This window comes from Oncorhynchus mykiss, chromosome 4 (assembly GCF_013265735.2).
Source record: "Oncorhynchus mykiss isolate Arlee chromosome 4, USDA_OmykA_1.1, whole genome shotgun sequence".
NCBI classification, from domain to species: domain Eukaryota; kingdom Metazoa; phylum Chordata; class Actinopteri; order Salmoniformes; family Salmonidae; genus Oncorhynchus; species Oncorhynchus mykiss.
This window is the reverse complement of record NC_048568.1, coordinates 23703855-23731839: the sequence shown is the minus strand read 5'-3', so window position 1 is coordinate 23731839 and position 27985 is coordinate 23703855. Positions and strand designations below refer to the sequence as shown.

General features: G+C 46.5%; 2 protein-coding genes across 10 annotated transcripts in view; one reads left to right on the top strand and one right to left on the bottom strand.

Annotated features, from left to right (window-relative positions):
* Window positions 1-23: 23 nt before the first annotated feature.
* On the top strand, window positions 24-9779 carry hebp2 (heme binding protein 2). The gene is made up of 5 exons (XM_036975970.1): window positions 24-184; window positions 362-497; window positions 657-792; window positions 7068-7248; window positions 7391-9779. The coding sequence occupies exons 2-5, from the start codon at window positions 420-422 to the stop codon at window positions 7572-7574; spliced, it is 579 nt and encodes a 192-aa protein (XP_036831865.1). The 5' UTR covers window positions 24-184; window positions 362-419; the 3' UTR covers window positions 7575-9779.
* A 2394-nt stretch (window positions 9780-12173) lies between these two features.
* The window catches only part of nhsl1b (NHS-like 1b), a 177218-nt gene continuing 161406 nt past the window's right edge, over window positions 12174-27985 (bottom strand). For all 9 annotated transcript variants that reach the window (XM_036975961.1, XM_036975965.1, XM_036975969.1 and 6 more), the window contains 3 exons: window positions 24555-27932; window positions 21642-21765; window positions 12174-14948 (listed from right to left, as the gene is read on the bottom strand). In XM_036975961.1, the coding sequence (XP_036831856.1) occupies window positions 14282-14948; window positions 21642-21765; window positions 24555-27932 (4169 nt within the window). In that variant the 3' untranslated portion in view covers window positions 12174-14281. The remainder of the gene's footprint in view (window positions 14949-21641; window positions 21766-24554; window positions 27933-27985) is intronic.

The following is a 27985-nucleotide window of genomic DNA, read 5'->3' as shown; positions in this document are numbered from 1 at the left end:
TCTGTCGTTGCTACGTAAATATCATGTGACCGAAGGGATGTTGTAACAACAAACGCACCGCTCCCCCAATGACCTCGCCCTCCCTGTTATGAAACACCTAAATTTTGACCATTTTGTAATTTCTATCCAGGAAAAACGATAAATACATAGCTAGTACGTTGACGCACCAGTGATTTCGAAGAAGGTAAGGACTGTCGTTTTAGACTCTTTATCTCGCTAGCTACCTGTGGGGAGAGGCAAGTTGTTGTCGTGAACATGACTATCTAGGAACAGGTTGTGAATGATTGATTTTAAGTTATAGTTGTTTTGTGGTATGATCAGCGAAGTTGTGTTTTATATTAGTTTTACCTTTTTTCTTTAGCTTTGAACATCAAGTATTGAATGAGAAGGACTTTAGGACTGGTCAGAAACCTCCCACAATGCTGAAAACAATTGGGCAAGCTATTTTTTCGACTACTTTGCAGAATCCAAAGTTTACACCTAACGAGGAGAATAAGGTTGGTGGTTCTTAGTACCCAGTCAGCTTAGATATGGATATACCTTTTCTGGATGAACAAGTACAAGTTTACAACAAGTGTGTGTGTGTGTGTGTGTGTGTGTGTGTGTGTGTGTGTGTGTGTGTGTGTGTGTGTGTGTGTGGTGGGGGGGGGGTTCAGGCTCCTGACTATGAGGTCCGTACCTATCAGACAACCAACTGGATAAGCACTACTCTGACTGGTATGGAGCAGCAGGCTGCGATAAGCACTGGGTTCCGACGCCTGTTCAGCTACATCCAGGGCAACAACCACAACAGTAAGTCACACTTTCAGTCATTAGGTGTTAGGCTACTCACTTAGAAACAAACATGCTTACAGGCACTGTAACTATTGCTCAGTTGGTAGAGCATGGCGCTTGCAATGTGAGGATAGTGAATTCGATTTCCAGGACCACCCATATGTAATATGCAAGCATGACCAAGTCCCTTTGGATAAATTTACACTGAGTGTACAAAACATTAGGATCATCTTCCTAATATTGAGTTGCACCCCCTTTTGCCCTCAGAACAGCCTCAATTTGTCTGGGCATGGACTCTACAAGGCGTCGAAAGCATTCCACAGGGATACTGGCCCATATTGATTCCAGTGCTTCACGCAGTTGTGTCCAGTTAGCTGGATGTCCTTTGTGCGGTGGACCATTATTGATAAGCACTGGAAACTGTTAAGCGTGAAAAACCCTGCAGCATTGCAGTTCTTGACACAAACCGGTGAGCCTGGCTAGGGCTGTGGCAGTAATTTCATTATGTCAGCCAATTACTGTCATGCAAAAGACTGCTGGTCTCACGGTAATTGACCGTTAATTAACATAAACACGTTTAGCATCTCCAGGCTTCCACACATACAAGCTGCTATTACTCCAACTTCAGCTATATATATATATAACATACACCATCACAATAAATCCATTATTTATTGTAGTCAGGTCTAAAGAAATATTATGATATGAAGAAAATATATTTCAGAATATCAGTTGGCCTACTGTATCTGGCTATGCTCCATGCCAACGACTGTAGGCTAGTTAATTTGGCTGACAAGATATGCTTATAAATCCTGTGCATTTATTTTATGAGTTTATAGTAAGAAGATTATAATTGATCTTAGCTATAAAAAAATTAAAGGATATTTTTTTCCCCCATTACTTGAGCGAGTGCGCATATGGCATGGCTATATTGAGTGTATAAATGATCACTTGAAACAGGTCCTATATGCTAGATTTAGAGTTATTCGGCAACTTTAGTTGTGAATGAAACAAATCTTAGAATGTCTTAGAAATCAAATCATATATGGGCTCCCGAGTGGTGCCGTATTCATTTTCACAAAGTCTGCTGCCTCAGTTTGGATGATGGCAATTTGCATATACAGTGCTTTGCGAAAGTATTCGGCCCCCTTGAACTTTGCGACCTTTTGCCACATTTCAGGCTTCAAACATAAAGATATAAAACTGTATTTTTTTGTGAAGAATCAACAACAAGTGGGACACAATCATGAAGTGGAACGACATTTATTGGATATTTCAAACTTTTTTAACAAATCAAAAACTGAAAAATTGGGCGTGCAAAATTATTCAGCCCCTTTACTTTCAGTGCAGCAAACTCTCTCCAGAAGTTCAGTGAGGATCTCTGAATGATCCAATGTTGACCTAAATGACTAATGATGATAAATACAATCCACCTGTGTGTAATCAAGTCTCCGTATAAATGCACCTGCACTGTGATAGTCTCAGAGGTCCGTTAAAAGCGCAGAGAGCATCATGAAGAACAAGGAACACACCAGGCAGGTCCGAGATACTGTTGTGAAGAAGTTTAAAGCCGGATTTGGATACAAAAAGATTTCCCAAGCTTTAAACATCCCAAGGAGCACTGTGCAAGCGATAATATTGAAATGGAAGGAGTATCAAACCACTGCAAATCTACCAAGACCTGACCGTCCCTCTAAACTTTCAGCTCATACAAGGAGAAGACTGATCAGAGATGCAGCCAAGAGGCCCATGATCACTCTGGATGAACTGCAGAGATCTACAGCTGAGGTGGGAGACTCTGTCCATAGGACAACAATCAGTCGTATATTGCACAAATCTGGCCTTTATGGAAGAGTGGCAAGAAGAAAGCCATTTCTTAAAGATATCCATAAAAAGTGTCGTTTAAAGTTTGCCACAAGCCACCTGGGAGACACACCAAACATGTGGAAGAAGGTGCTCTGGTCAGATGAAACCAAAATTGAACTTTTTGGCAACAATGCAAAACGTTATGTTTGGCGTAAAAGCAACACAGCTGAACACACCATCCCCACTGTCAAACATGGTGGTGGCAGCATCATGGTTTGGGCCTGCTTTTCTTCAGCAGGGACAGGGAAGATGGTTAAAATTGATGGGAAGATGGATGGAGCCAAATACAGGACCATTCTGGAAGAAAACCTGATGGAGTCTGCAAAAGACCTGAGACTGGGACGGAGATTTGTCTTCCAACAAGACAATGATCCAAAACATAAAGCAAAATCTACAATGGAACGGTTCAAAAATAAACATATCCAGGTGTTAGAATGGCCAAGTCAAAGTCCAGACCTGAATCCAATCGAGAATCTGTGGAAAGAACTGAAAACTGCTGTTCACAAATGCTCTCCATCCAACCTCACTGAGCTCGAGCTGTTTTGCAAGGAGGAATGGGAAAAAATGTCAGTCTCTCGATGTGCAAAACTGATAGAGACATACCCCAAGCGACTTACAGCTGTAATCGCAGCAAAAGGTGGCGCTACAAAGTATTAACTTAAGGGGGCTGAATAATTTTGCACGCCCAATTTTTCCGTTTTTGATTTGTTAAAAAAGTTTGAAATATCCAATAAATGTTGTTCCACTTCATGATTGTGTCCCACTTGTTGTTGATTCTTCACAAAAAAAATACAGTTTTATATCTTTATGTTTGAAGCCTGAAATGTGGCAAAAGGTTGCAAAGTTCAAGGGGGCCGAATACTTTCACAAGGCACTATATATATATATATTACACACACACACACACACACACACACACACACACACACACACACACACACACAGTTGAAGTTGGAAGTTTACATACACTTAGGTTGGAGTCATTAAAACTCGTTTTTCAACCACTCCACAAATTTCTTGTTAACAAACTATAGTTTTGGCAAGTCGGTTAGGACATCTACTATGTGCATGACACAAGTCATTTTTCCAACAATTGTTTACAGACACAGTGAATTATCTATCACAATTCCAGTGGGTCAGAAGTTTCCATACACTAAGTTGACTGTGCCTTTTAAACAGTGGAACATTTCAGAAAATGATGTCACGGCTTTAGAAGCTTCTGATAGGCTAATTGACATCATTTGAGTCCATTGGAGGTGTAATTGTGGATGTATTTCAAGGTCTACCTTCAAACTCATTGCCTCTTTGCTTGACATCATGGGAAAATCAAAAGAAATCAGCCAAGACCTCAGAAAACAAATTGTAGACCTCCACAAGTCTGGTTCATCCTTAGAAGCAATCTCCAAATGCCCGAAGGTACCAGGTCCATCTGTACAAAATGTAATATGCAAGTATAAACACCATGGGACCACGCAGCCATTATACCGCTCAGGAAGGACACGCGTTCTGCCTCCTAGAGATGAACGTACTTTGGTACGAAAAGTGCAAATCAATCCCAGAACATCAGCAAAGGACCTTGTGAACTGCACATGGGGACAAAGATCATACTTTTTGGAGAAATGTCCTTTGGTATAATGAAACAAAAATATAACTGTTTGGCCATAATGACCATCGTTATGTTTGGAGGAAAAAGGGGGAGGCTTGCAAGCCGAAGAACACCATCCCAACCGTGAAGAACGGGGGTGGCAGCATCATGTTCATAAAGCTTGGTCGCAAATGGGTCTTCCAAATGGACAATGACCCCAAGCATACTTCTAAAGTTGTGGCAAAATGGCTTAAGGACAACAAAGTCAAGGTATCGGAGTGTCCATCACAAAGCCCATACCTCAATCCTAGAGGGAATTTGTGGGTAGAAATGAAAAAGCGTGTGCGAGCAAGGAGGCCTACAAACCTGACTCAGTTACACCAGCTCTGTCAGGAGGAATGGGCCAAAATTGACCCAACTTATTGTGGGAAGCTTGTGGAAGGATACCCACAATATTTGACCCAAGTTAAACAATTTAAAGGCAATTTAAATACATGAGTGTTTTTAATTAATCATCACCTTAGAAAGCGCTGTCCATTTCGTTTACAGTGTTTTAACCTGCTGTTTAACTAATTTCTTCAAATTTATAATCACAGTGAGGTGAGTTTATAAAGTACTAGAGGCTGTTTTGATGATGTGTGTGATTTGATACTCGATTGCATTTGCACCATTCTCATAAGTTACGACAAATGCGATTATGCATGTAACGCTTTATTATAAAGGTGCATTATTATGGTGAAAATGATCTTCATCGCCACTTTTGTTGTTATACAAAACTTATCAAACGTAAACAGTACCAGTCAAATGTTTGGACACCTACTCATTCAAGGGTTTTTCTTTATGTTTACTAGTTTCTACATTGTAGAATAATGGTGAAGACATCAAAACTATGAAATAACACACATGGAATCATGTAATAACCAAAAAAGTGTTAAATAAATGAAAATATATTTTAGATTCTTCAAAGTAGCCACCCTTTGCCCTGATGACAGCTTTGCACACTCTTGGCATTCTCTCAACCAGCTTCTCCTGGAATGCTTTTCCAACAGTCTTGAAGGAGTTCCCACATATGCTGAGCCCTTGTTGACTGCTTTTCCTTTACTCTGCGGTCCAACTCACCCAAACCATCTCAATTTGGTTGTGGTCGGTGATTGTGGAGGCCAGGTCATCTGATGCAGCACTCCATCACCCTCATTCTTGGTCAAATAGTCCTTACACAGCCTGGAGGTGTTGGATTATTGTCCTGTTGAGAAACAAATGATAGTGCCACTAAGTGCAAACCAGATGGGATGGCGTATCTCTGCAGAATTCTGTGGTAGCCATGCTGGTTAAGTGTGCCTTGAACTCGAAATAAATCACAGACCGTGTCACCAGCACACCACCTCCTCCATGCTTCATGGTGGGAACCACACATGCGGAGATCATCTGTTCACCTGCTCTGCATCTCACAAAGACACGGCGGTTGGAACCAGAAATCTCACATTTGGACAGATTTCCACCGGTCCACTACTCATGTTTCTTGGCCCAAGCAAGTCTCTCTTTTTTTTTCTTATTGGTGTCCTTTTAGTAGTGGTTTCTTTGCAGTAATTCGACCATGAAGGCATGATTCACGCAGTCTCCTCTGAACAGTTGATGTTGATGTCTGTTACTTGAACTCTGAAGCATTTATTTGGGCTGGTAACTCTAATAAACTTATCCTCTGCAACAGAGGTAACTCTGGGTCTTCCTTTCCTGTGGTGGTCCTCATGAGAGCCAGTTTCATCATAACGCTTGATGGTTTTTGCGACTGCACTTGAAGATACCTTCAAAATTCTTGACATTTTCCGGATTGAATGACCATCATGTCTTAAAGTAACGATGGACTGTCGTTTCTCTTTGCTTATTTGTGCTGTTCTTGCCATAATATGGACTTATTTGACCAAATTGCCCTATCTTCTCTATACCACCCCTACTTTGTCACCACACAATTGATTGTCTCAAACCCATTTAAGATGGAAAGAAATTCCACAAGTGAACTTTTAACAAGGCACACCTGTTAATTGAAATGCATTCCAGGTGACTACCTCATGAATATGGTTGAGAGAATGCCAAGAAGGTGCAAAGCTGTCAAGGCAAAGGGTGGCTACTTAAAATAATCTCTCATTTAAAATATATTTTGATTTGTTTAACACTTTTTTGGTTACTACATGATTCCATATGTGTTATTTTATAGTTTTGATGTCTTCTATTGTTCTACAATATAGAAACTAGTAAAAATAAAGAAAATCCCTTGAATGAGTAGGTGTGTCCAAACCAAGGCTTAAAAATAATGATTTAACCTGTCTCCTCCCCTTCATCGACACTGATTGAAGTGGATTTAACAGGTGACATCAATAAGAGATCATAGCGTTCACCTAGTCAGTCAATCATGGAAAGAGCAGGTGTTCCTAATGTTTGGTACACTCAATGTATGTGACCCACGACCCTACAGTGAAGTAGGAACTAATGCCAAACGAAAGAGGGCAAAGTGTGTCTCAAGTGATAGCAGGTGCACATATATTTTTCACGAGGGTGTTGTGCATCATATTTCTGTGTGTTTAGGGCATGTGACATATGGGCAGTAAGTACATAGGGCAAGGTGTGTTGTGTGGGCAGTCGTGGCTTTAGTGTCTGTTTAGAAAATGTGATATCCTTACCCTCTAATGTCTGTTTGTCAGGGACACATGGCCAGTATTAAACTTAGGGAATCACTATCTGTGTCACTGTGTGTGTCTGTCATACCCACAGTCTAACTGCCTGTGCCTGGTCCTGGTTATATGTTGCGTATCTGGCCATCTATCATTGGCTTGTATGTGTCTCCCAGAGGAGAACGTGGAGATGACAGCTCCAGTGACGTGTCTGGTGGACCCTGGGGCTGGCCCGGCCTGTGAGACCACCTTCACAGTGTCCTTCTATATCCCAGAGGAGCACCAGGCCGCCCCGCCCCTGCCCAGCGACCCAGAAGTCTTCCTGGAGAACAGAAAGGAGTTCACTGTGTTTGTCAGGTAATGGACCAATACAGGTTTTGCTCACCTGCTGACGTTTGAAATGTGAGGCAGTATAGGGCCAGCAGTTAGTGTTCATGAACACATCTGTGAGTAGTAGACCAGACCACGGCACCAGTATCCTTTCTTTCCTTCCATGCAGGACGTATGGGGGTTTCACCAACATGCAGAAGAGTCGTGAGGAGCTTCTGAATCTGCTAGAGAGCCTCCAGAGGGACGGGGCACGCTACAAGGACATGCCCTACTACGTCTGTGGCTATGACAGCCCCTTCAAACTAGTCAACCGCAGAAATGAGGTCTGGATCCTCCAGAAGACAGAGCCATAGTAACGGTTCAAAGGGGGTCCCTACCTTTCTCCTCGAAGTATGCACTTGAACACTCATTTATTTAGAAGTATTGGATTGGTGTAGGCATGGACGACCAGATACACTTTATATCAGTGGAGGCTGCTGAGAGGAGGATGGCTCATAATAATGGGTTGATCAGAGCAAATGGAATGGCATCAAACACATGGAAACCATGATGTGTTTGATGTATTTGCAACTATTCCGCTTCAGCCACTACCATGAGCCCATCCTCCCCAATTAAGGTGCCAGCAACCTCCTGTGCTATATAAACAAAAGTATGTGGACACCCCTTCAAATACGTGGATTCAGCCATTTCAGCTACACCCGTTGCTGACAGGTGTATAAAATTGAGCACACAGCCATGCAATCTACATAGACAAACATTGGCAGTAGAATGGCCTTACTGAAGAGCTCAGTTGACTTTCAATGTGGCACCGTCATAGGATGTTAGTCAAATGTCTTCCCTGCTAGAGCTGCCCCAGTCAACTGTAAATGCTGTTATTGTGAAGTGGAAACGTCTAGGAGCAACATGGCTCAGCTGCGAAGTGGTAGGCCACACAAGCTCACAGAACGGGACCCCCGAGTGCTGAAGCGCGTAAAAATAATCTGTCCTCAGTTGCAAGACTCACTTACAAACTACCTCTGCAAGTAACGTCAGCACAAGAACTGTTTGTCGGGAGCTTTGTGAAATGGATTTCTGTGGCTGAGCAGCCGCACACAAGCCTAAGATCACCATGCGCAATACCAAGTGTCGGTTGGAGTGGTGTAGTGGAGTGGACTGGAGCAGTGGAAACGTGTTATCTGGAGTAATGAATCACGCTTCACCATCTGATCCAACGGAATAATCTGGGTTTGGAGGATGCCAGGGGGAACGCTACCTGCCCGAATGCATAGTGCTATCTGTAAAGTTTGGTGGAGGGGAATAATGGTCTGGGGCTGTTTTTCATGGTTTGGGCTAAGCCCCTTAGTTCCATTGAAGGGATGACGGGAAATCTTAACAAATAACAGCTACATTCTAGACAATTCTGTGCTTCCTACTTTGTGGCAACAGTTTTGGGAAGGCCCATTCCTGTTTCAGCAACAAAATGAGGTCAATACAGATGGTTTGTTGAGATCGATGTGAAAGAACTTGACTGGCCTGCACAAAGCCCTGACCTAAACCCCATCGAACACCTTTGGAATGAACTGGAATACCCACTGCAAGCCAGGCCTAATCTCCCAACATCAGTGCCCGACCTCACAAATGCTCTTGTGGCTGAATGGAAGTCCCCGCAGCAATATTCCAACGTCTAGTGGAAATCCTTCCCAGAAGAGTGGAGGCTGATACAACAGCAAGGGGGGAGCAACTCTACTAATGCCCATGATTTTGGAATGAGATGATTGACGAGCAGGTGTCCACATACTTTTGGTCATGTAGTGTAGCTATCTTAAAACAGTCTATTAATTTTCAATCCGTGAGGGGGAGTCAACGGGTGCACACGTTGGGGAGGAAGGTAAGGAACTGAACAGAATAGCACCCATTCCCACTATGATTAGAAAAAGATATGCAGCTTTTTGAAGCATAATCACAAGTGCCTAAGCAATGTCTGTGACCTTTTGTAATAATGATACTACAGTAATAACCTTTCCGTTGATACTTAAAGAAACTAAGAGACAGATGTCAAGGAGCTTTTTAGATGCTCTTAATATTCATGTCACTGAAGGGACTGATGATATACTGTGGCTTCTATTTGAGACTCCTTTCTACTACATTTTGAAGTCCCTTGTAGTATACAAAGAATTTAACTCCATTCCGTTAGATGCTGGCATGACAAGCACCTATATAAGCTAACATTAGCACTTCTTCAGAAAATGAAATGTACAGGGAAGACCTTTGAACTTTCACACTGAATTCCTGATTCACTTAACTTTTGTTTTAAGCTTTTCAACTTTTGTGCTCTTTTACTTTGTACTTTTCATTGTAGACGCCTTGCATATTCAAACTGCTAATTAATGGTGGCAACTATATACATTTTACGGAGGACTTGGCAGTGTGGCTTAGCTCTGAGGGCTGCGTTGTATGACTAGACATGCTTATGGACTATTGCTGAACTATGGATTACTGTGAGAAAGTCTCAATGATGATGTGAAAATGTAATGTGTGTCTGCATCTTGTCGTCCCCCCCCCCCCCCCCCTCGCCCCCCCAAAAAATGACACATTTGTTGGGATATTATGATGTAAACTGATATTAGGTTGTGAAAGGGACAGAAGCTGGATCAATGGAAACATTTATTATACACTGTGTAGTAAACATTAGGAACACCTGCTCTTTCCTTGACAGACTGATCAAACTTTATTTGTCACATGCGCCAAATACGACAAGTGTAGACTTACCGTGAAATGCTGACTTACAAGCCCTTAACCAACAGTGTAGACTTTACCGTGAAATGCTGACTTACAAGCCCTTAACTCTTCTTGAAATTCACTGTTGGTTAAGAAAATATTGACCAAGTAGACTAAAATTAAAAAGTAACACAATAAGAATAACAATAACGTGGCTATATACAGGGGGCACCGGTACCGAGTCAGTGTGCGGGGGTACACGTTAGTTGAGGTAATTTGTAGGTGGGGGTGAAGTGACTATGCATAGATAAACAGCGAGTAGCAGCAGTGTACAAAAAGGGAGGGGTTGATGTAAATTGTCCGGTGGTGATTTTAGTAATTGTTCAGCAGTCTTCTACCCCCAAGCTATAAGCTGTTGAGGAGCCTTTTGGTCCTAGATTTGGCGCTCCGGTACTGCTTGCTGTGCGGTAGAAGAGAAAACAGTCTCTGATCTGGTGAAAGCTATGATTCCTTATTGATGTAACCTGTTAAATCCACTTCAAATAGTTTAGATGAAGGGGAGGAGATGGGTTAAAGAAGGCATTTTAAGCCTTGAAACAATGGATTGTATATGTGTGCCAATGAGGGTGAAATGGGAAAGAAAAGATTTAAGCGCCTTTGAACAGGGTATGGTAGTAGATGTCAGGTGCACCGGTTTCTGTCAAGAACTGCAACGCTGCTGGTTTTTCACGCTCAACACTTTCCCGTGTGTCTCAAGAATGGTCCACCACCCAAAGGACATCCAGCCATCTTGACACAACTGTGGGACGGATTGGAGTCAACATCCCTGCGAATTGAGGCAGGATGGTGTTTCTTATGTTTTGTACACAGTGTATATTGTGTTACATTCTTTACTATGATTTATTCAAAGAAGGAATACTTTTCACTATTACATGATTGTGGATCTATAATGTCTTAATTTATGTACTAATTTACAATCAATGTATGTAAAACGTGATTAAATACATTTAAAATGTCTACTTTCATGGAGTAGTCTGTTTGGGCTTTAGTTCCTGAGAGCAGTGCTTTTGGAGGTTGAAATCCTTAGGTACACAACAAATCTGTATGTCTTACAAACTGAAGGTCATGACTCTTCACAGCCAGCTGAAATCCTGTTTCATCCATACCTTTCTCTCCCCCGATCTCTTTCCTATCCTCCTCTCACAGTCAGGTCAGTGTGTGTGCGGACTCATCTTTATTTTTAGGAGAATTGTTCCCCATATCATGTTCAGACGGTCAGCAGAACCAGGGCAGGACACTGCTGTATTGTCTGCTGCTGCTTAGTCAGAAACATGTCCCATGCCTTGTGGCTTTGTGAGACTTCAGATATTTCCAATCAAATTGTATTTGATACCATACATTGAGTATATTAATTAATTGCACAAGAATTTGCTTCCCACCCAGTTTTGAATGACTTATGTACAGTAAATTATTGAACCGTTGAATAAATGATGCATATTGGGAAAAAAACAGTAAAGATGTTGAGTCAAGGGTTTTATAATGAAGAGCATTACCAAGTCAATAGGAAATGTCCCAGTACCATGATCTTATATCTGAAGATAGGTTGGCTGACTAGGGTCTGTATGGGGCAGTGACACTTGAGTATTGGAAAGAGGGCAGATACAGCATGTCACTGGAATGATGATGGGAGGGAGAGAGGCGTCACATTGATTGATGTGACAGTGAAATGTTGTGACTGCTGTCTGGAATATTAAAGGGGAGATGGAGTAACACAGTTAAATATTCCAGTGTTGCGGGCTACCAGTCATCCCAATAGTGGGTGGACTGCTAAAACTAAGGGTGCTTTGTTGTTCTATATAGCACCATTTCATATAGCCGTGTGTGGATTGATGAATATGCCAAGCCAGTGTCCCTATGGAGATAACTTGGTCTCTATTACAGCAACCAACACGGTCTCTGTCTTCATGAAATATTAGAAGAGGTGACATTTATGCAGTGTCACTATATGTCACACAGTTATGATGGCACAACAGTGGAATATTATGTGACACCCGGTGACGCAGAGTTCTAACGGGACGTCAAGAGGTGAGAGGCATAAGGGATGACCTGGAGGAGGAAGTGGGGGCTAAGTGATGGCCTCTGAAGTTTTGCGGATGACAGACGACAGTGGGTGCCATGGCAACGGTGCTAATGAGGCAGTGATTTGGGCGGCGGGCTGGCAGATGGTCGTGAATCACACAGAGGTAGAGACGAGACACTAAATATCAACATGTTTTATTACACAGACATATACACAAGAGGTTAGCCTGCCTGCCTCCTTTACATCCACCTTTATTTCATTCTTCCCCTCCTCTTCCTCAACGAGCTGAGATCGAGACTTCATAAACTCCCATCATGAGCCGGACTGAGACGAGCTCTGAATCATGACTGGGTCTGAACTCTGCGAGACCCATTGGTCACAGGTGATTAAACCTGGGTTGTTACAGGCTCTGAGAGTAGGAAGAGTCACGCTTGTCACCTCCTATGATACATCAAGTCAGATTTACTGAGCTTTTGCACCAGGGTGGAATATTTTTGTTAACCACTGTTGTACCTCTTTAGGTTTTTAATACCACTATAAATGTTACAATATTTGCTCTAGCTTTGTAAACCTAGCCCGTGAACTGTGGTCCAGGCTCTCCACTTATTCCTGCACCTCCCGATCCCTCCCCGCCCCAAACCTTTCCTCACCTCCTGATCCTTCCCCGCCCCAAACCTTTCCTCACCTCCTGATCCTTCCCCGCCCCAAACCTTTCCTCACCTCCACCTGACTGCTGGTTGTCTGGGGCTGGAGTACTGACTGCTGGTTGTCTGGGTGTTGGGAGTACCTGACTGCTGGGTGTTGGAGTACCACGTCACAACCTCACTATTTTAAAATAAATAGTCTACAAAAGAAAAACACTCCCTTTCAACAAGGGCTCTTTGAAAATAAGTAATGCTACTTAAACTTTTTTTAAACAAAAAGAACCATATAAAACTGCGCAAGAGAAACCTAGTAGAAACGTAAACTGTGTGATGGTAATCATAAGCCCTAGAAGGTTCTAGTAGGTCATGTCATCAAACTCCACAATACTGGACCTCGGTCAATAGGTCCGGTCCAGGACGGCTAATCACAGATTCAGATTGTATCCATATTAGCATAAAACAGCAGGCTACATTGAATTGTTTAGCTCTTTGGTAACCAAAATTATCACAAATAAAAATGACAGTTTGCAGTTAATATTTTTCCATTTGACTTTTTTTAAGATGAATTCTTAATTTCCAAACGTGAGGGAAAAGGATACCTAAACACAGGCTTAATGATAAAACAATTCTAAACACATGGTTTTAAAATGACACAAACAAAGAAAAAGAAAACACATGGACAGTGCAAATCTACAAACTAAAATTCAAAAAATCCAAGGTTTTCCAAACCTCCATATTAAATCCATCATATTGGCTGTGTGTCTTGTGTAGAATAGACCTAGCCATTGTCCATGTGCGTCTCTTCACCTGCCTGTCCCTATGGGGCAGTCACGAGCCCTCTGCACTTCCCTTTTACCACTGAAAGGTCCAGCCCCTGCAAACCACAGACTTCAAAGAGCAGAAAGAAAACTTGACAAGAACCAAAACTGGAGCTGTGTCCCGGAACCATTTGGTGTACCGTTCTGTTACTGTTTGCCACATGTTCTATATTGTTTTACCATACATACTCACAAGCAATGGTATGTTAAGACTCAAGATAACAGGAGATGAACAGCAAGCAGAGCAGAAATACTGCATTTAAGCCAGCCCCTAGCACACCTTCAAGTTCCACATTCCAACGCCTGACTAACTAATGGCACCACTGCAGCCAAAGTAAAAACAACTTGTCACTTTTCAATACCTTCATATCACCTTAGCTTTTCCCTTAACCTTAGAGAAACCTAAAAACTACAGGAACCAACCCTGAATACAATCAGCACCTCTGAAGCTCTAACCGGAATATTTTTTTTATTAAAACGAGCAAACAAACAAAACGGGAACCTCAGTCTTTGGAAAAAAACGATAATGATGACTTTTTTTGTAACACAAACAATGGGGTTATCAAAACTAAATGCAGGAAAATTAGTCTTGAAAAGCTGCAGCTGAGTCGGTCTCCACTTCAGACTAAGAACAGTCCGGTCGGTCTGAGGGCCAGTCAGGTCCGCTTCCTCAGAACCAGGTCCAAAACCTACAGGATCTGGAGCCAGGGGTGGGGCTCGGGGGGCACATGAGTCTCTGGAGGGCCCATCATTGGGCCCAACCCTCCCCGGCAACCATGAGTGAGTTCAAGTCCCTGTATCCAGGGGGCGGTCCCTTCTATCTAACTACTGCTCTCCTCAGATAAAGTGCCGTTGGAACCCTGGAGCGGGGGGAGGGGCAAGGGGCAGGGCTGGCTGTCAGGGACGTCCCCGCACTCTGCGCTCTCAGCTAACTCTCCCTCACGCTCGCAGATGACCGTCATAGGGCTGCTCAGAATGCGGTTGCGGGCGTTGTACTTGCTGCTGGCAGCAGAGGGCGGCGTGCGCGATCGCCCGTACTTCATGCCGCTCAGTGATGATGATGGGGAGGAGTAGGACAGGCCCTCGTTGCGGGCCCACTCCTCTGGCGCCCTCTTGCTGCGACCTGGGGAAGCGCAAGGGCTGTGTGGTGTTGTCGGCGATGATGGTGAAGAGGGCGGGTCCAGGGAGGACTCGGAGCGCGTCCTCTGGAAGCGCGGGTCTGTGCAACGCAGCATGTCGGCGGCCGACATTCGGAAGCTGGTCTCGGAGCGGCTTCCCTTCTTCAGGAGCAGAGCCTTGAAGGTGTCGCTGCTGGTGGCAGACTTACGCAGGTTGCGCTGAATGGAGCCTGTCTGCCTGCCCATGGACAGCGAGGATACTAGGTTGGGGGAGGCGCCCGTGGGGGTGACGGGGGGAGACGGACAGGGGGAGTGGCCCTGTGGCTTGTCCTCCTCAGACTCCTTACGACCCAGGACCTTCCGCTTGGACCTAAGGGTAGAGGAGGAGAGCCTTGTTAGGGACATGGTTGGTTAGAGACATTAAGTTGAGGTTGGAGTGATGGATATATAGGAGAACAGGGTTAGTGATATTGAGCAGGCTGGGTAGGAGGACAGCGGGTACAGGACATATACAGAGGGTGGAGGGGTAGAGAGGGAGCGCGTGGTTGGAGACTGTCCAGAGTCCAGATCAAAGCTTAGAAGCAATTCTTTAAACACATCTACTCAGATCAACACTCAATGAAACATTCTCTACTACTCTATGGCTCAACCAATGATGGAACATCAGTACTAACTTTTATTTTTAAAACAAAGCTTTCCTCTAATAAGACATGCCAGTCGGCATACACACCCCCCTTCTGAACATTGTCCCAATTCAGCCATATGTCAACAATGCCCCCAGCAATCCCAGGGTGCATTGCTTCAGAAGCCTAGAAGAAGCGAGGGTAATCTAACATAGAGGGGGTGAGTGGAGCAGGGGCTGGGAAGCGGGGAAGGAGAGGGCTGGTGCTTTTAAATATTTTATTAAAAATGCGAAAACTGCACACATTGCAACTCTACGGGAACGCTAAGAGGTGGCACAATGGAATTCATCAACAACACTAACTGGGAAAAGTGCCCAGAGCTTTTTTTTAAATCTAAAGACAGTTCAGCCTCCTTGCCAGCAGGGGCTGCCATTCTCCTCCTCCACGACACCATGTCTACCAACCATAGACTCACAAAAGTAGAAATGCGTTCCTTAGTCATAAGCGCTGTGCTAAAGACGTGGCTAGCAGGGGAGATCAGATTAACGCAGGGAAAAACAGCATAATTAATCTGAGTCCAGGGGTTGCTTGGGGATTATGGCGCTAATCCAGCGCTAGCGTTACCGCAGGGAAGATACAGGACCGGCCAATTACAGTAATGGGCTACTTGCCACGCCAAACCTCTCTAGGCAAGGGGCGCTCAAACGCTCACTCTGCATTCCCCCGCTGCACCAGGGAGGAAGAAGAAGAGGTGGAGCTAGAAGAGTGTGGAGGACAGACAGTGACATGACAAAAGGGATTTAATGACATAGAGGAAGGGTGAATGAGGCAGACAGACGCAACATTTAATCCTTCAGATCAGGTCCAAAGACAGAGAGGTTTAAGTAAATCAACTGTCTTTAACAGAGAACAAGAAATAAAGACAAGCACGATATATCCATGATGTAATATGGAGTCCATGACAGACAGAGAGAGATCCGGGTATGAGAGAAGACTGGATAGGAGTCTGTTATTTGAGGCTGGGATGTTTGAGGGACGGCTGTGCCCCAAATGCAACCTCAATACTGTGGGGTCCCATGAGAGCTCTAGCAGTACATTAGCCCATAGGTTATAGCAGCAGGCTTACGTAACGTCTCTCTCTCTCTCACACCTGATTTAACCAGGCCCAGGCAACACCACATCTAACTCCCCGGACTGATGCTGATCTATTGACACACACACAAACTACAGAGATAAAGGACAAACACAACGAAGGTGGTAAGGTGAGAGAAAAGGAGCGAGGAGAGAGAAAATGAATGTCAGAGAGACAGACCGAGCAAAGGGAATAAGAGAAAGACAGATGGAGAAAAAGGGAAATACTGATCCAAAGTATGAAGAAACACAAACACACACAACCATCACACAGGTTTTGAGTGGTGCATCGATTGTTTTCTTTCAATACAATGTTTGATTGTGAGAATCCCTCCAGCCAGTTCCATCCTACCCCGGCTGTGGTTGTGATAACAATCCATTCAGGTTTTAATCATTCTCTCCCTCCATTTCTCATCAGTTACTGAGTAGTGAGAGGGAGAGAACGCAGAGAGGAGTAGAGTAGAGAGGGTAGATGGAGCACAAGGCAAACAGTGCTGGGTTTACCTCTCGTCAGCAGTAACAGCTGGTGCCCTAAGGTCTACATATACATACTGTAGGCTTCCCTCCTTCACAAGGCCTAACTTGTCTTTGCCTCTAATATAGCCTGCAAAGATATTAGAGTTAGGAGAAATCCACCAGGAAAAGTAAAGCCCGCACGCAAACACACACACACACACACACACACACGCACACGCACACAAAAGCCAGTAGAAATAAAATCCCCTGAAATGAAATCCTGTGATTCTCGGGAGCTCACTGACCATCATACCGCTGCACGTGACCAGGATACACACACACACACACACCGGTTGGCTGCGTGAGCAAATGATGTGTGTGTATGCTCCATTGAACGCATGCACATGTGTGAGAACGTAGAGAGTACATGCAGACTGGAAGAGCAGAGTGTACCAGAGAGAGTGAGAGACAGAAAAGCTCTTAAGTGAAGCCTCTAACCTACATCAGGAATGTGGCTTCTGATTTAGGTTCAACTAGCTCAATAATGAATGAACCATCAGCTTTTCATTCACTAAGAAGAAGTAGCAACAGTCATCAAAATAAAAAAGTTAAAAGGTTTAAAAAAAGAATGCAACAGTTGGACACTGGATGAAGATACTCCAAAACATATAGAATGTTTTTAATCCATCAGATAATGACTGAATTATAGCGCATACAACTTTTTACTGGCTTGGATAATGAATGAATGGAGTTCAGGGATTTTGGTGGGAATTCAGGTATAACATATATTGTTAAATGCAACTTTCTTTTTCTTCGAATGCACTTATACACTGAGTGTACAAAACATTAAGAACACCTGCTCTTTCCATGACAGACTGACCAGGTGAATCCAGGTGAAAGCTAAGATCCCTTAATGATGTCACTTAAATCCACTTCAATCAGTTAAATCCACTTCAATCAGTGTAGATGAAGGGGAGGAGACAGGTTAAAGAAGGATTTTTAAACCTTGAGACATGGATTGTGTATGTGTGCTATTCAGAGGGTGAATGGGCAAGACAAAATATTTGAGTGCCTTTGAACGGGGGATGGTAGTAGGCGCCAGGCGCACCTGTTTGAGTATGTCAAGAACTGGAACGCTGCTGGGTTTTTCCACGCTCAACAGTTTCCATGTGTATCAAGAATGGTCCATCATCCAATGAACATCCAGCCAACTTGACACAATTGTGGGAAGCATTGGAGTCAACATGGGCCAGCATCCCTGTGGAATGCTTTAGACACCTTGAAGAGTCCATGCCCCAACGAATTGAGGCTGTTCTGAGGGCAGAAGGGGGGGTGCAACTCAATATTAGGAAGGTGTTCTTAATGTTTTGTACACTATGTGTATAGACATTTTCTAATGGTGGAAAATATTTTACAAATATTTTGTGATAAAATGAAGAAAATCATGTGCCTAATTTGCATATACGAATATATTAACATAAAGGGATGAAACCACCAAAAACGTGTTCTTTCTATGCCTTCCTGCACTCACCTGCACTGTCTAGACGGACTCATGGATTACGGTTGTTGCCAAGTTCTGTTGCATAATTCAATAAGTGTCAATAGCAGGATACCCTCGGATTAAAAATCAACACACTTGGCTCTAAATTACATCCATCTATGCATAATTTATATTGGTTGCGAGATCAGACATAATATCACTATAATCTGAGTGTTCATTTGTAAAAATGTCAACTGTATTAAATTATTACTTTTTAAAATTCTACAAAAAATGAACACCCATCAAAACAAAGTTATCTTCGTTCTCTTTCTTGTGATATACAGTGCATTTGGAATGTATTCAGACCCCTCCCCTTTTTCCACATTTTGTTACGTTACAGCAGGGGTGGGCAAACCTTTTGGCTCAAGGGCCACATCGTGATTTTGAAAGTCAACGGAGGGACGCATTTTTTGGGGGACCAATTGTTTGTTAAAATCAATTTGCGGGGGCCTCCCGAGTGGTGCAGCGGTCTAAGGCACTGCATCGAAGTGCTTGAGGCGTCACTACAGACCCGGGTTCGATTCCATGCTGCGTCACAGACCCATGAGGCGGCGCACAATCGGCCCAGCGTTGTCCGGGTCCGGGTTAGGTTAGGAGAGGGTTTGGCAGGCCGAGATTTTCTTGTCCCATCGAGCTGTAGCGACTCCTGTGGCGGGCCAGGTACATGCACGCTGGCCAGGTGTACTGTGTTTCTTCCGACACATTGGTGCAGCTGGCTTCCGGGTTAAGAGGGCATTGTGTCAAGAAGCAGTGTGGCTTGGCTGGGTCATGTTTCGGAGGACGCATGGCTCTCGACCTTCGCCTCTCCCGAGTCCGTACGGGTGTTGCAGCGATGGGACAAGACTGTAACTACCAATTACATACAATTAAACTGGGGAGAAAGAAGGTATACATAATTATTTTTATCTTTATAATTTAAAAAAATGTCTCGCGGGCCGGACTGAAGTGCCCGGCGGGCCGGATACGGCTCGTGGGCCGTACTTTGCCTTCCCTTGCTTTACAGCCTTATTCTAAAATGGATCAAAAGAAACATAATCCTCATCAATCTAAACACAATACCTTTTAAATTATAAAGCAAAAACAGGTTTTTAGAAATGTAAATACCTTTTTTACACAAGTATTCAAACCCTTTGCTATGAGACTCGAAATTGAGTTTAGGTGCATCCTGTTTCCATTGATCATCCTTGAGATATTTCTACGACTTGATTGGATTGATTGGACATGATCTGGAAAGGCACACACCTGTCAATATAAGGTCCCACAGTTGACAGTGCATGTCAGAGCAAAAACCAAACCTTGAGCTCAAAGGAATTTTCCGTAGAGCTCCGAGACAGGATTGTGTTGAGGCACAGATCTGGGGAAGGGTACCAACACATTTCTGCAGCATTGAAGGTCCCCAAGAACACAGTGGCCTCCATCATTCTTAAATGGAAGAAGTTTGGAACCACCAAGACTCTTCTTAGAGTAGGCTTCCCAGCTAAATCGAGCAATCGGGGGAGAAGAGAAGGGCCTTGGTCAGGGAGGTGACCAGTAACCGATGGTCACTCTGACAGAGCTCTAGAGTTTCTCTGTGGAGATGGGAGAACCTTCCAGAAGGACAACCATCTCTGCAGCACTCCACCAATCAGGCCTTTATGGTAGAGTGGCCAGACAGAAGCCACTCCTCAGCAAAAAGCACATGACAGCCTGCTTGGAGTTTTCCAAAAAGGCTCCTAAAGGACTCTCAGACCACGAGAAACAAGATTCTCTGGTCTGAAGAAACCAAGATTGAACTCTTTGGCCTGAATGCCAAGCGTCACGTTTGGGGGAAACTTGGCACCATCCCTACGGTGACGCATGGTGGTGGCAGCATCGTGCTGTGGGGATGTTTTTCAGCGGCAGGGACTGGGAGACTTTTCAGGGTCAAGGGAAAGATTAACGGAGCAAAGTACCGATAGATTCTTGATGAAAACCTGCTTTAAAGCGCTCAGGACCTCAGACTGGTGCGAAGGTTCACCTTCCAACAGGACAACGACCCTAAGCACACAGCCAAGACAACGCAGGAGTGGCTTTGGGACAAGTCTCTTAATGTCCTTGAGTGGCCCAGCCAGAGCCCGGACTTGAACCCGATCTAACATCTCTGGAGAAACCTGAAAATAGCTGTGCAGCGACGCTCCCCATCCAACCTGACAGAGATTGAGAGGATCTGTAGAGAAGAATAGGAGATACTCCCCAAACACAGGTGTGCCGAGCTTGTAGCGTCATACCCGAGGCTGTAATCGCTGCCCAAGGTGCTTCAACAAAGTACTGAGTAAAGGGTCTGAATCCTTATGTAAATAAGGTATCCGTTTGAATTTTTTTATATATTTGCAAACATTTCTAACAAAAAACTTTCTGTTTTGTCATTACGGGGTATTGTGTGTAGATTGAGGAGGAAAGAAAAGTTGTTTCATCCATTTTAGAATAAGGCTGTAACGTCACAAAATGTGGACAAAGTCAAGGAGTTCTGAATACTTTCCGAATGCAATGTAAGTGTCGAGACAATGCGTTAAATCCCTGACGAAGCTTTAGTGTTCTTATAGATGCAACGGAAAGACAATGTATTCCATTAAACCCATTTTAGCCATTACCAGGGTGTGTTTGCACTCCTCAAACACAGGAAATAGATGACTGAAAAACACAGATTCTCAGGTGGCTGCGGCATGAGCATTGCTAAATGAAGCTACTAGCTACCATCCCTTCAACAGCACCCATTAACTACTACTGGGTTCCCTTCCCAGTGAGCCCGTCTCTAACAGACGTTACAGAGAAAAGCCCTCCATTGCCTGGCTGCCAGACCCAGAGACACCTGCCTACCGCCTGACGAAAGTACAAATCAAATCACATTGTATTTGTCACAAGCTTCATAAACAACAGGAGTAGACTAACAGTGAAATGCTTCATTATGGGTTCTTTGCCAACAATGCAGAGTTAAAGATACATTTAAAAAAAGAATTATAAAAAAAGGACAGCCTGGCTAAACGTATGTGAGAGAGAGGATTGATGGGCTGAGGAGAATGGCAAGATGAAGGGGAGGTACAGGGGTTAGGATGAGTGTCATGCTGCATTTAAGCAATGCGAGAGAGAGAGACACGAAGATAGAAAGAGCAGTAAGATAAAGCTATATTTCAGTGGGGTGGTTGAGGGGGATAGGAGAGGGATGAGAGTGTTGTGAATATGAGAGAGAGTTAGAGAGCGAGACAGAGAGAGCTGAGTGAGGAGGATAGAGGGGTATGGGGTGTAAATAAATGGAGAGTTGAGAGATGAACTGAGAGGAGACCGTGCCATTGCGTACCTGTGGATGGCAGCGAAGAGGTCCTCTGTAGTTCGGGGGCGTGTGGGGGTCACCATATCCCCCCGCCTGTGGATCCTGGGGGCCGGTGAAGACTCAGGAGTGCTGCTTGAATCAAACACCTCACCTAGGAGACACACACATATTAGACACACACACACACACACACACATTAGAAACACGTTACACATGCTGATGAGAGAACACACACAATACATACACACCGACTGAGGAACAAATACAAGCATTACACAGCCCTACAATTGTCAAACACTTCACCTGGTAAATGAAAACTCATGCACACAGGACACACGTCACACGGACAGCAGCTGAGGAGCAAGCTAACACACACACATAACCGATGGTCGGATATCCCGCAACAGTAACCTGAGTGACTGGCTTCTTACATTCTCTCCCGCTCTCTCTCTTCTAGTTGAGCTTCTCTCCTCCTCCTCCCTCGCTCGCTCGCTCGTGTCTGCACTTCGACTGCCTGAGCCGCTGCAGGCGATCTCATGTTACACTCTCCCCCTCCCCCCTCCCTCCCCACATCTCCTCTCCCCTCCCCTCCCGTACAGTGGGTCCCTCCCCCTACTCTCCACATTCTCCCGCCTCCCTCCACTAAACAGACCTCCCACTAAGACAGATGCCCCCTACCTCCCAGAGAGAGAGAGGAAGAGAAGAAAGTGAGAGAGAGAGAGAAGAAAGCGAGAGAAGAAAGCGAGAGAGAGAGAAAGCGAGAGAGAGAGAAGAAAGCGAGAGAGAGAAAAGAAAGCGAGAGAGAGAAAAGAAAGCAAGAGAGAGAGAGGAGAGAGAGAGAAGAAAGCGAGAAGAAAGCGAGAGAGAGAAGAAAGAGAGAGAGAGAAGAAAGCGGGAGAGAAAGAGAAGGAAGCGAGAGAGAGAAAAGAAAGCGAGAGAGAGAAAAGAAAGCGAGAGAGAGAGAGAGAGAGAAAAGAAAGAGAGAGAAAGCGAGAGAGAGTGGGAAAGAGAGAGAGAGGGAGTGGGAAAGACAGAGAGAGAGAGAAAGAAAGAGAGAGAAGAAAGTGAGAGAGAAGAGAGAGAGGGAAGAGAAGAAAGCGAGAGAGAGAGGAGAGAGAGAGAGAGAAGAGAGCGAGAGAAGAGAGAGAGGGAAGAGAAGAAAGCGAGAGTGAAAGAGAGGGAAGAGAGAAGAAAGTGAGAGAGAGCAGGAAGAGTAGAAAGCGAGTGAAGACAACCAGACATAGAGGATGACAGATGAAAAAAAGAGGAGTACAGAATAAAATAGATACTTGGACATAATTATTGATGGGGTGGACAGAGGGAAGCAGACAGAGGGAAACAGACAGAGGAGGAAGCAGACCGAGGGGGAAGCAGACCGAGAGGGAAGCAGACAGAGGGAAGCAGACAGAGGGGGAAGCAGACCGAGGGGGAAGCAGACCGAGGGGGAAGCAGACAGAGGGAAGCAGACAGAGGGGGAAGCAGACAGAGGGGGAAGCAGACCGAGGGGGAAGCAGACCGAGGGGGAAGCAGACAGAGGGAAGCAGACAGAGAAAGCAGACAGAGGGAAGCAGACAGAGGGGGAAGCAGACCGAGGGGGAAGCAGACCGAGGGGGAAGCAGACCGAGAGGGAAGCAGACCGAGGGGGAAGCAGACCGAGAGGGAAGCAGACAGAGGGAAGCAGACCGAGGGGGAAGCAGACCGAGGGGGAAGCAGACCGAGGGAAGCAGACCGAGGGGCAAGCAGACCGAGGGAAGCAGACCGAGGGGGAAGCAGACCGAGGGGGAAGCAGACAGAGGGAAGCAGACTGAGGGGGAAGCAGACACAAAAGGAGAGTCCAGTAATAGAAAGGAGATAGAGGAGACATAGATTAGAATGAGACAGCGACAGCATAAAACAAACCAGAACAAGAGAAGATGGAGTGAGGATGGAGATATTTTTTTGTTGCGTTTATTTCACTTGCTTTGGCAATGTAAACATGTTTCTCATGTCAATAAAGCCCTTTGAATTGAGAGAGCTGATAAATCCAGGCATCTGCCGCAGTGCTGTCCCTCACTAAGCTGAGCTCTCACTTAGGGGAAGAGGCAGGCAGGTATGATGCCTCTCTGGCGAGCTCAATGACACAGAACAGACAACAGGCGGCACCATGCTACATTAGCACTAAATGGGCAAACTATTTATTTTTAGGGCACTGTTTGCAGAGACAATCAGACCCAATGATTATACTTAAAATCCCCAAATGTGACACAATTTAAAATCCCATAAAGTGGCCACTCCCGCCAGCCCCGATGGCAGCTTCTTCTAGATGTAATTCAACTCTCACAACAAGTTCAAGATCCAGTTAAAACCAGAGACCCAGGGAGGTCTTTCCCTGTGCATCCTTCCAGCAATATCCTAAACCTTTGATCACATTCAATAAAGGGAACCTGTATTGTGTTGCTAACCTTGCCTTCAGTCTAAACCTTTTCTATACCTTCACAGTCAGAGAGACAGCAGGCAGTCTAAGACTAGCTTAAGGGAAGCTGGCCCCGATACCTGCCCTTTGTCCTGCCTTGAAGTGGGATTTGAAGAAGAACCAAGGGATAGCAGGAAACCCCAGCTAAAGCCCCGAGCCTTAAGCACAGCTAATGTCCTGCAATGTAACCTCTCCCAACTGCCTTTTACCTCAGCCAACGCAAACTGTCAGCACAGCTAACAAACACTTGCCACCAGTCAGCACTGACTGGCAGGTCAGCACTGAATTCAGTCAGCATCGAACAGCTGCCAATGATGACAGACTAGACCTCGAACTCAGAAACCAAAAGTTTGATTGTAAAAGCTGCCTCAATGTAATTTACAAAACAGATGTCCCATTTTGTTTCTTCAAAACATTCAACTTTATGCAAGTTTATCTGAATTTAATTAGTCTTTTTTTGTTAATAATATAAATGAAATCTAACTCACCACTCTCGTCGTCCTTAGAGCTGACTGACCCAGTGGTACTACTGGTCCCATCTTCCTCATCTTCTTCCTCATCTTCCTCTTCTTCCTCCTCAGCATCTCTGTTGTTCCGCTCCTGCCCCTCAGCGAGGCTTGTCTCCTGTGTGACGGTGTCCGGAGGCTGGGTCTCCTCCTGGATCACCGTGGAGGTGGAAGGTTCACTATTCTCTGTCAGGGCTGAGGAACTCTCTGAAGCCTCATCTTCATCCTGCTCCTCATTTTGCTTCTCTTTCGTCTCTTCCTCTCTCACTTTAGCGTCCACCTGGTCTTCTTCTGTGGTGGTTGACTCATCCTGGGGGCTCAGTGTGGTGGTAGTCTGGGCGGTCTCCTCTTCCACCACAGACTGGGGGGTGACGAGGGATAGTTTGGGCTTCTTGGAGGCCACTGAGGGTTTCTGTTTGACTGGGGAGCTTTTGATTGCCTCCTCCACGAGGCTTGGGAGGGGTGATGGTTCCCTCTCCTGATCTGGTTGGGCTGAGCTGTTGGACAGGCTCTGTACCTTAGGTTTAGCGTTGGTGATGGCGCCCCCTGGCAGCACCTCAGAATCACTGTAGTCTGAGCATAGTTCAGCGAAGAGCTTCTTCACAGCAGATGAGGCCTTGGTGATTTCCTCTGGACTGGTGCAGTTTATCAGGGGCAGCATGGTGGGATGCTCCTGCTGCTTAATCTTCTCCGGCGTATGGGGCTTGAGGGCCCAGGCCTGGTTGCCCCCCGTTTCCTGAGCTTTGGTATGTTCCGCCTTGCCGTTGACTTGCTCCTCTGACTGCTTGACTGAGCGGAGGTGCACACTCTGCAGGGCGAATGGGGTGATCAGGGGCATGGGGGACTTGCCGGCCTCCTTGGCTGCTGGGCTGTTAGTGACCGTAGCTGGTTTTAGAGCGTTCTTTGCTGCCTTCAAGGTGAGGGGGGAGGCTGTGGGTGGAGCAGGGGCAGGCAGGGGGGGAGGTGGTGGAGGAGAGGGGACCGTGGAGGGGAATGGAGGGGGAGGAGGACTGATGGTCCCGTTGAAGGAGAGGCTGGGGTGGATGAGGGAATCTGGAGGAGGAGGGGGAGGGAAGTCTGGAGAGGTGGAGTAAGGGGGAGGGCTCATGGGGGTGCCCTGAGGGGTTGTAGGTAACAGGGGTGCGAGGGGCAGAGGGGGAGAGCTGGGGTTGTATGGGGGGAGAGGAGCAGGGAAAGGAGGTGGGGGGCTGATGGGTGCTGAGGTGGGAGGCAGGGGAGGAGGGGGAGGAGGAGGGGGGCCAGAATTCCTGAGAGAGTCAGAGGCGTTTGAGGAGAGGGAGGTGGAGGAGGAGGAGATGGAAACAGATGACAGGAGTGAAGACTTCCTCTCCGGCACTTTGGGCTTGGGCCGTCCTGAGGGGGAGTGGGACCGCATGAAGGAGGGCACGGGGGTGCCGGCCGTGGGGGTGTTGGACTGGCTGGAGTAGCCACTGGAGGGGGAGGTCAGTCTATGGATCCTGTCCGGGGACGAGGTGGCCGTCTTAGGCTTGACTGCCACACCTCCCTCCTGGGCTGGAGGGGCCGAGGCCTGGATATTGATGTGATTGTGGAGACCCCCACTTCCATTCGACAGACCCCTCGGGTGTGTGCCCGCTACAATGTTAGCAGCAGGGAGTTGTTGGTGCGTGGAGGGGGACTGCGGCCCCTGGTCTCCATGGTTACGGGGGTAATCCATGTAGTAGCCCCAGGACTCTGCATAGTCGGACCGCAGGCTGCTGGTGTCGCTGTGAGCTGGCGTCACATGACAGAGCGAGTACACATTAGCCACTACGCCACTGTTAGTGTTGTTAGCCGCTAGCGACGTGGCGGAGCTGGTGGCGCTCACACTGCTCTGGCTCCGTGGTCGCAGCAACCAGGGGTCCTCGTAGTCGCTGCACGGGCTGTGGGAGGGCGAGGAGGGGGACACGCCCTTCCCCTTTCGATCTCTCAAACCCATCTGGAGGCTCTGCTGCAGGCTAGCAATCAGTGTCTCGTTCAGCACTGATCCCTTAGCACTCATGCTAACTGCACTAACTCCACCCAGGGGCTTCTTCGCGCCAGGCTTGCGGCGGAGGGAGTCAGTCCGGGCTGGGGGCAGCGGCGGCTTCTTGGCCTTGCGGAGAGAGATGCTGCGGGACAGTGAGCGATCGCTGTAAAGACTGTTAGAATCTTCCTCGTGGCTAGGTAGCTCACGGCACTCGTACATGCTGTGTCTGGCAGTCCGGCTGGCTACCATCCCGTGGCCCTGCCCGCTACCATGGCTCCTGGAGCGTAGGCCAGAGTCCAGGTGCATGGAGGTGTAGTAGCCGTCGTTGTCCTGGGAGTACAGGGAGCTGGAGTCGGTGCGGGACGACAGCTCCATGCTGCTGTTCAGATGGTTGATGGGAGTAGAGCAGCTAGAGGTCAGAGGACGCCGGGGCAGGACCACGTTCTCCGGTGTGTCATAGATTGACCACTGGTCGTCGGCCGAGGACGGAGTCGTTGCTGCGATGGTGCTTGTGTGGCTGTGCAGGCTGCCATCCGAGCAGCCCGATTCGCTGGGCGTTGCCGGGGCGTCTTGGGGATGTGTATGTGTTGGTGTGGAGGTGGCCCGGGCAGGGCAGGTGGTCCTGTGAGTGAAGGAGGTGGAGCTCAGGGGGTCCCTGCTGGTGCCCGTGGCCAGACTGAGAGGCCTGGAGATGGGGTAGGCCGTCCCGGGGGTCTGGGGGTGCTGGCTGGAGGACGTATGGAGGGTCACAACCTCGGCAGAGCAGGACATGGTGGCGTTGGGGATGAGGGATGTGGAGTAGGCAGCGTGGGGGGACACCACACATGCTGGACCACCACCCCAGTCCCCTGTCTGGGACCCCCGCACCTCCTGAGACTTGGGCCTCAGATTACCTGTCCTGGGGGAGTTTCTCAGATGCACCACGGTGTTGTCCACCTGCAGTTTGCCGATCTGCCTCTGAGGTGCATTGTGGTCTTCCAGCCTGATGGGGGTGCTGCTGTAGATGGGCTCAGCGCTGAGAGACACCCTTGGCCCGGGTCTGGGAAGACTATGGAAGCGCTGGGCATCTACATTCAGATGCGAGGGTAGGACCAGCATTCCGGAACAGCCGTCGCTACTGGAGACGGAGATGCTTCCTGTAGACGAGGAAGTGGAAATTCCGGCCATCTGGGCTGCGATTCCCTGTCCCCGTTGAGCCCGGATTCTCCGCATGGACGGTGGAACGATCTTCACCTCCTCAGTCTGGCAACCAGAGTCCCTTGTCTTGGAATGTCTGAGCGATGAGTTGACGCTCCCGACTCTTCCCAATGTGGAATACTGTCCCGGGATGAACATGGAATGTGGCCGGAGCTCGCCCCCACGTCCTTTCGCCACTGCAGAAGAGAAAGAGAGAGAGTTTTAACATATGAGCAATCAAAATACCTCC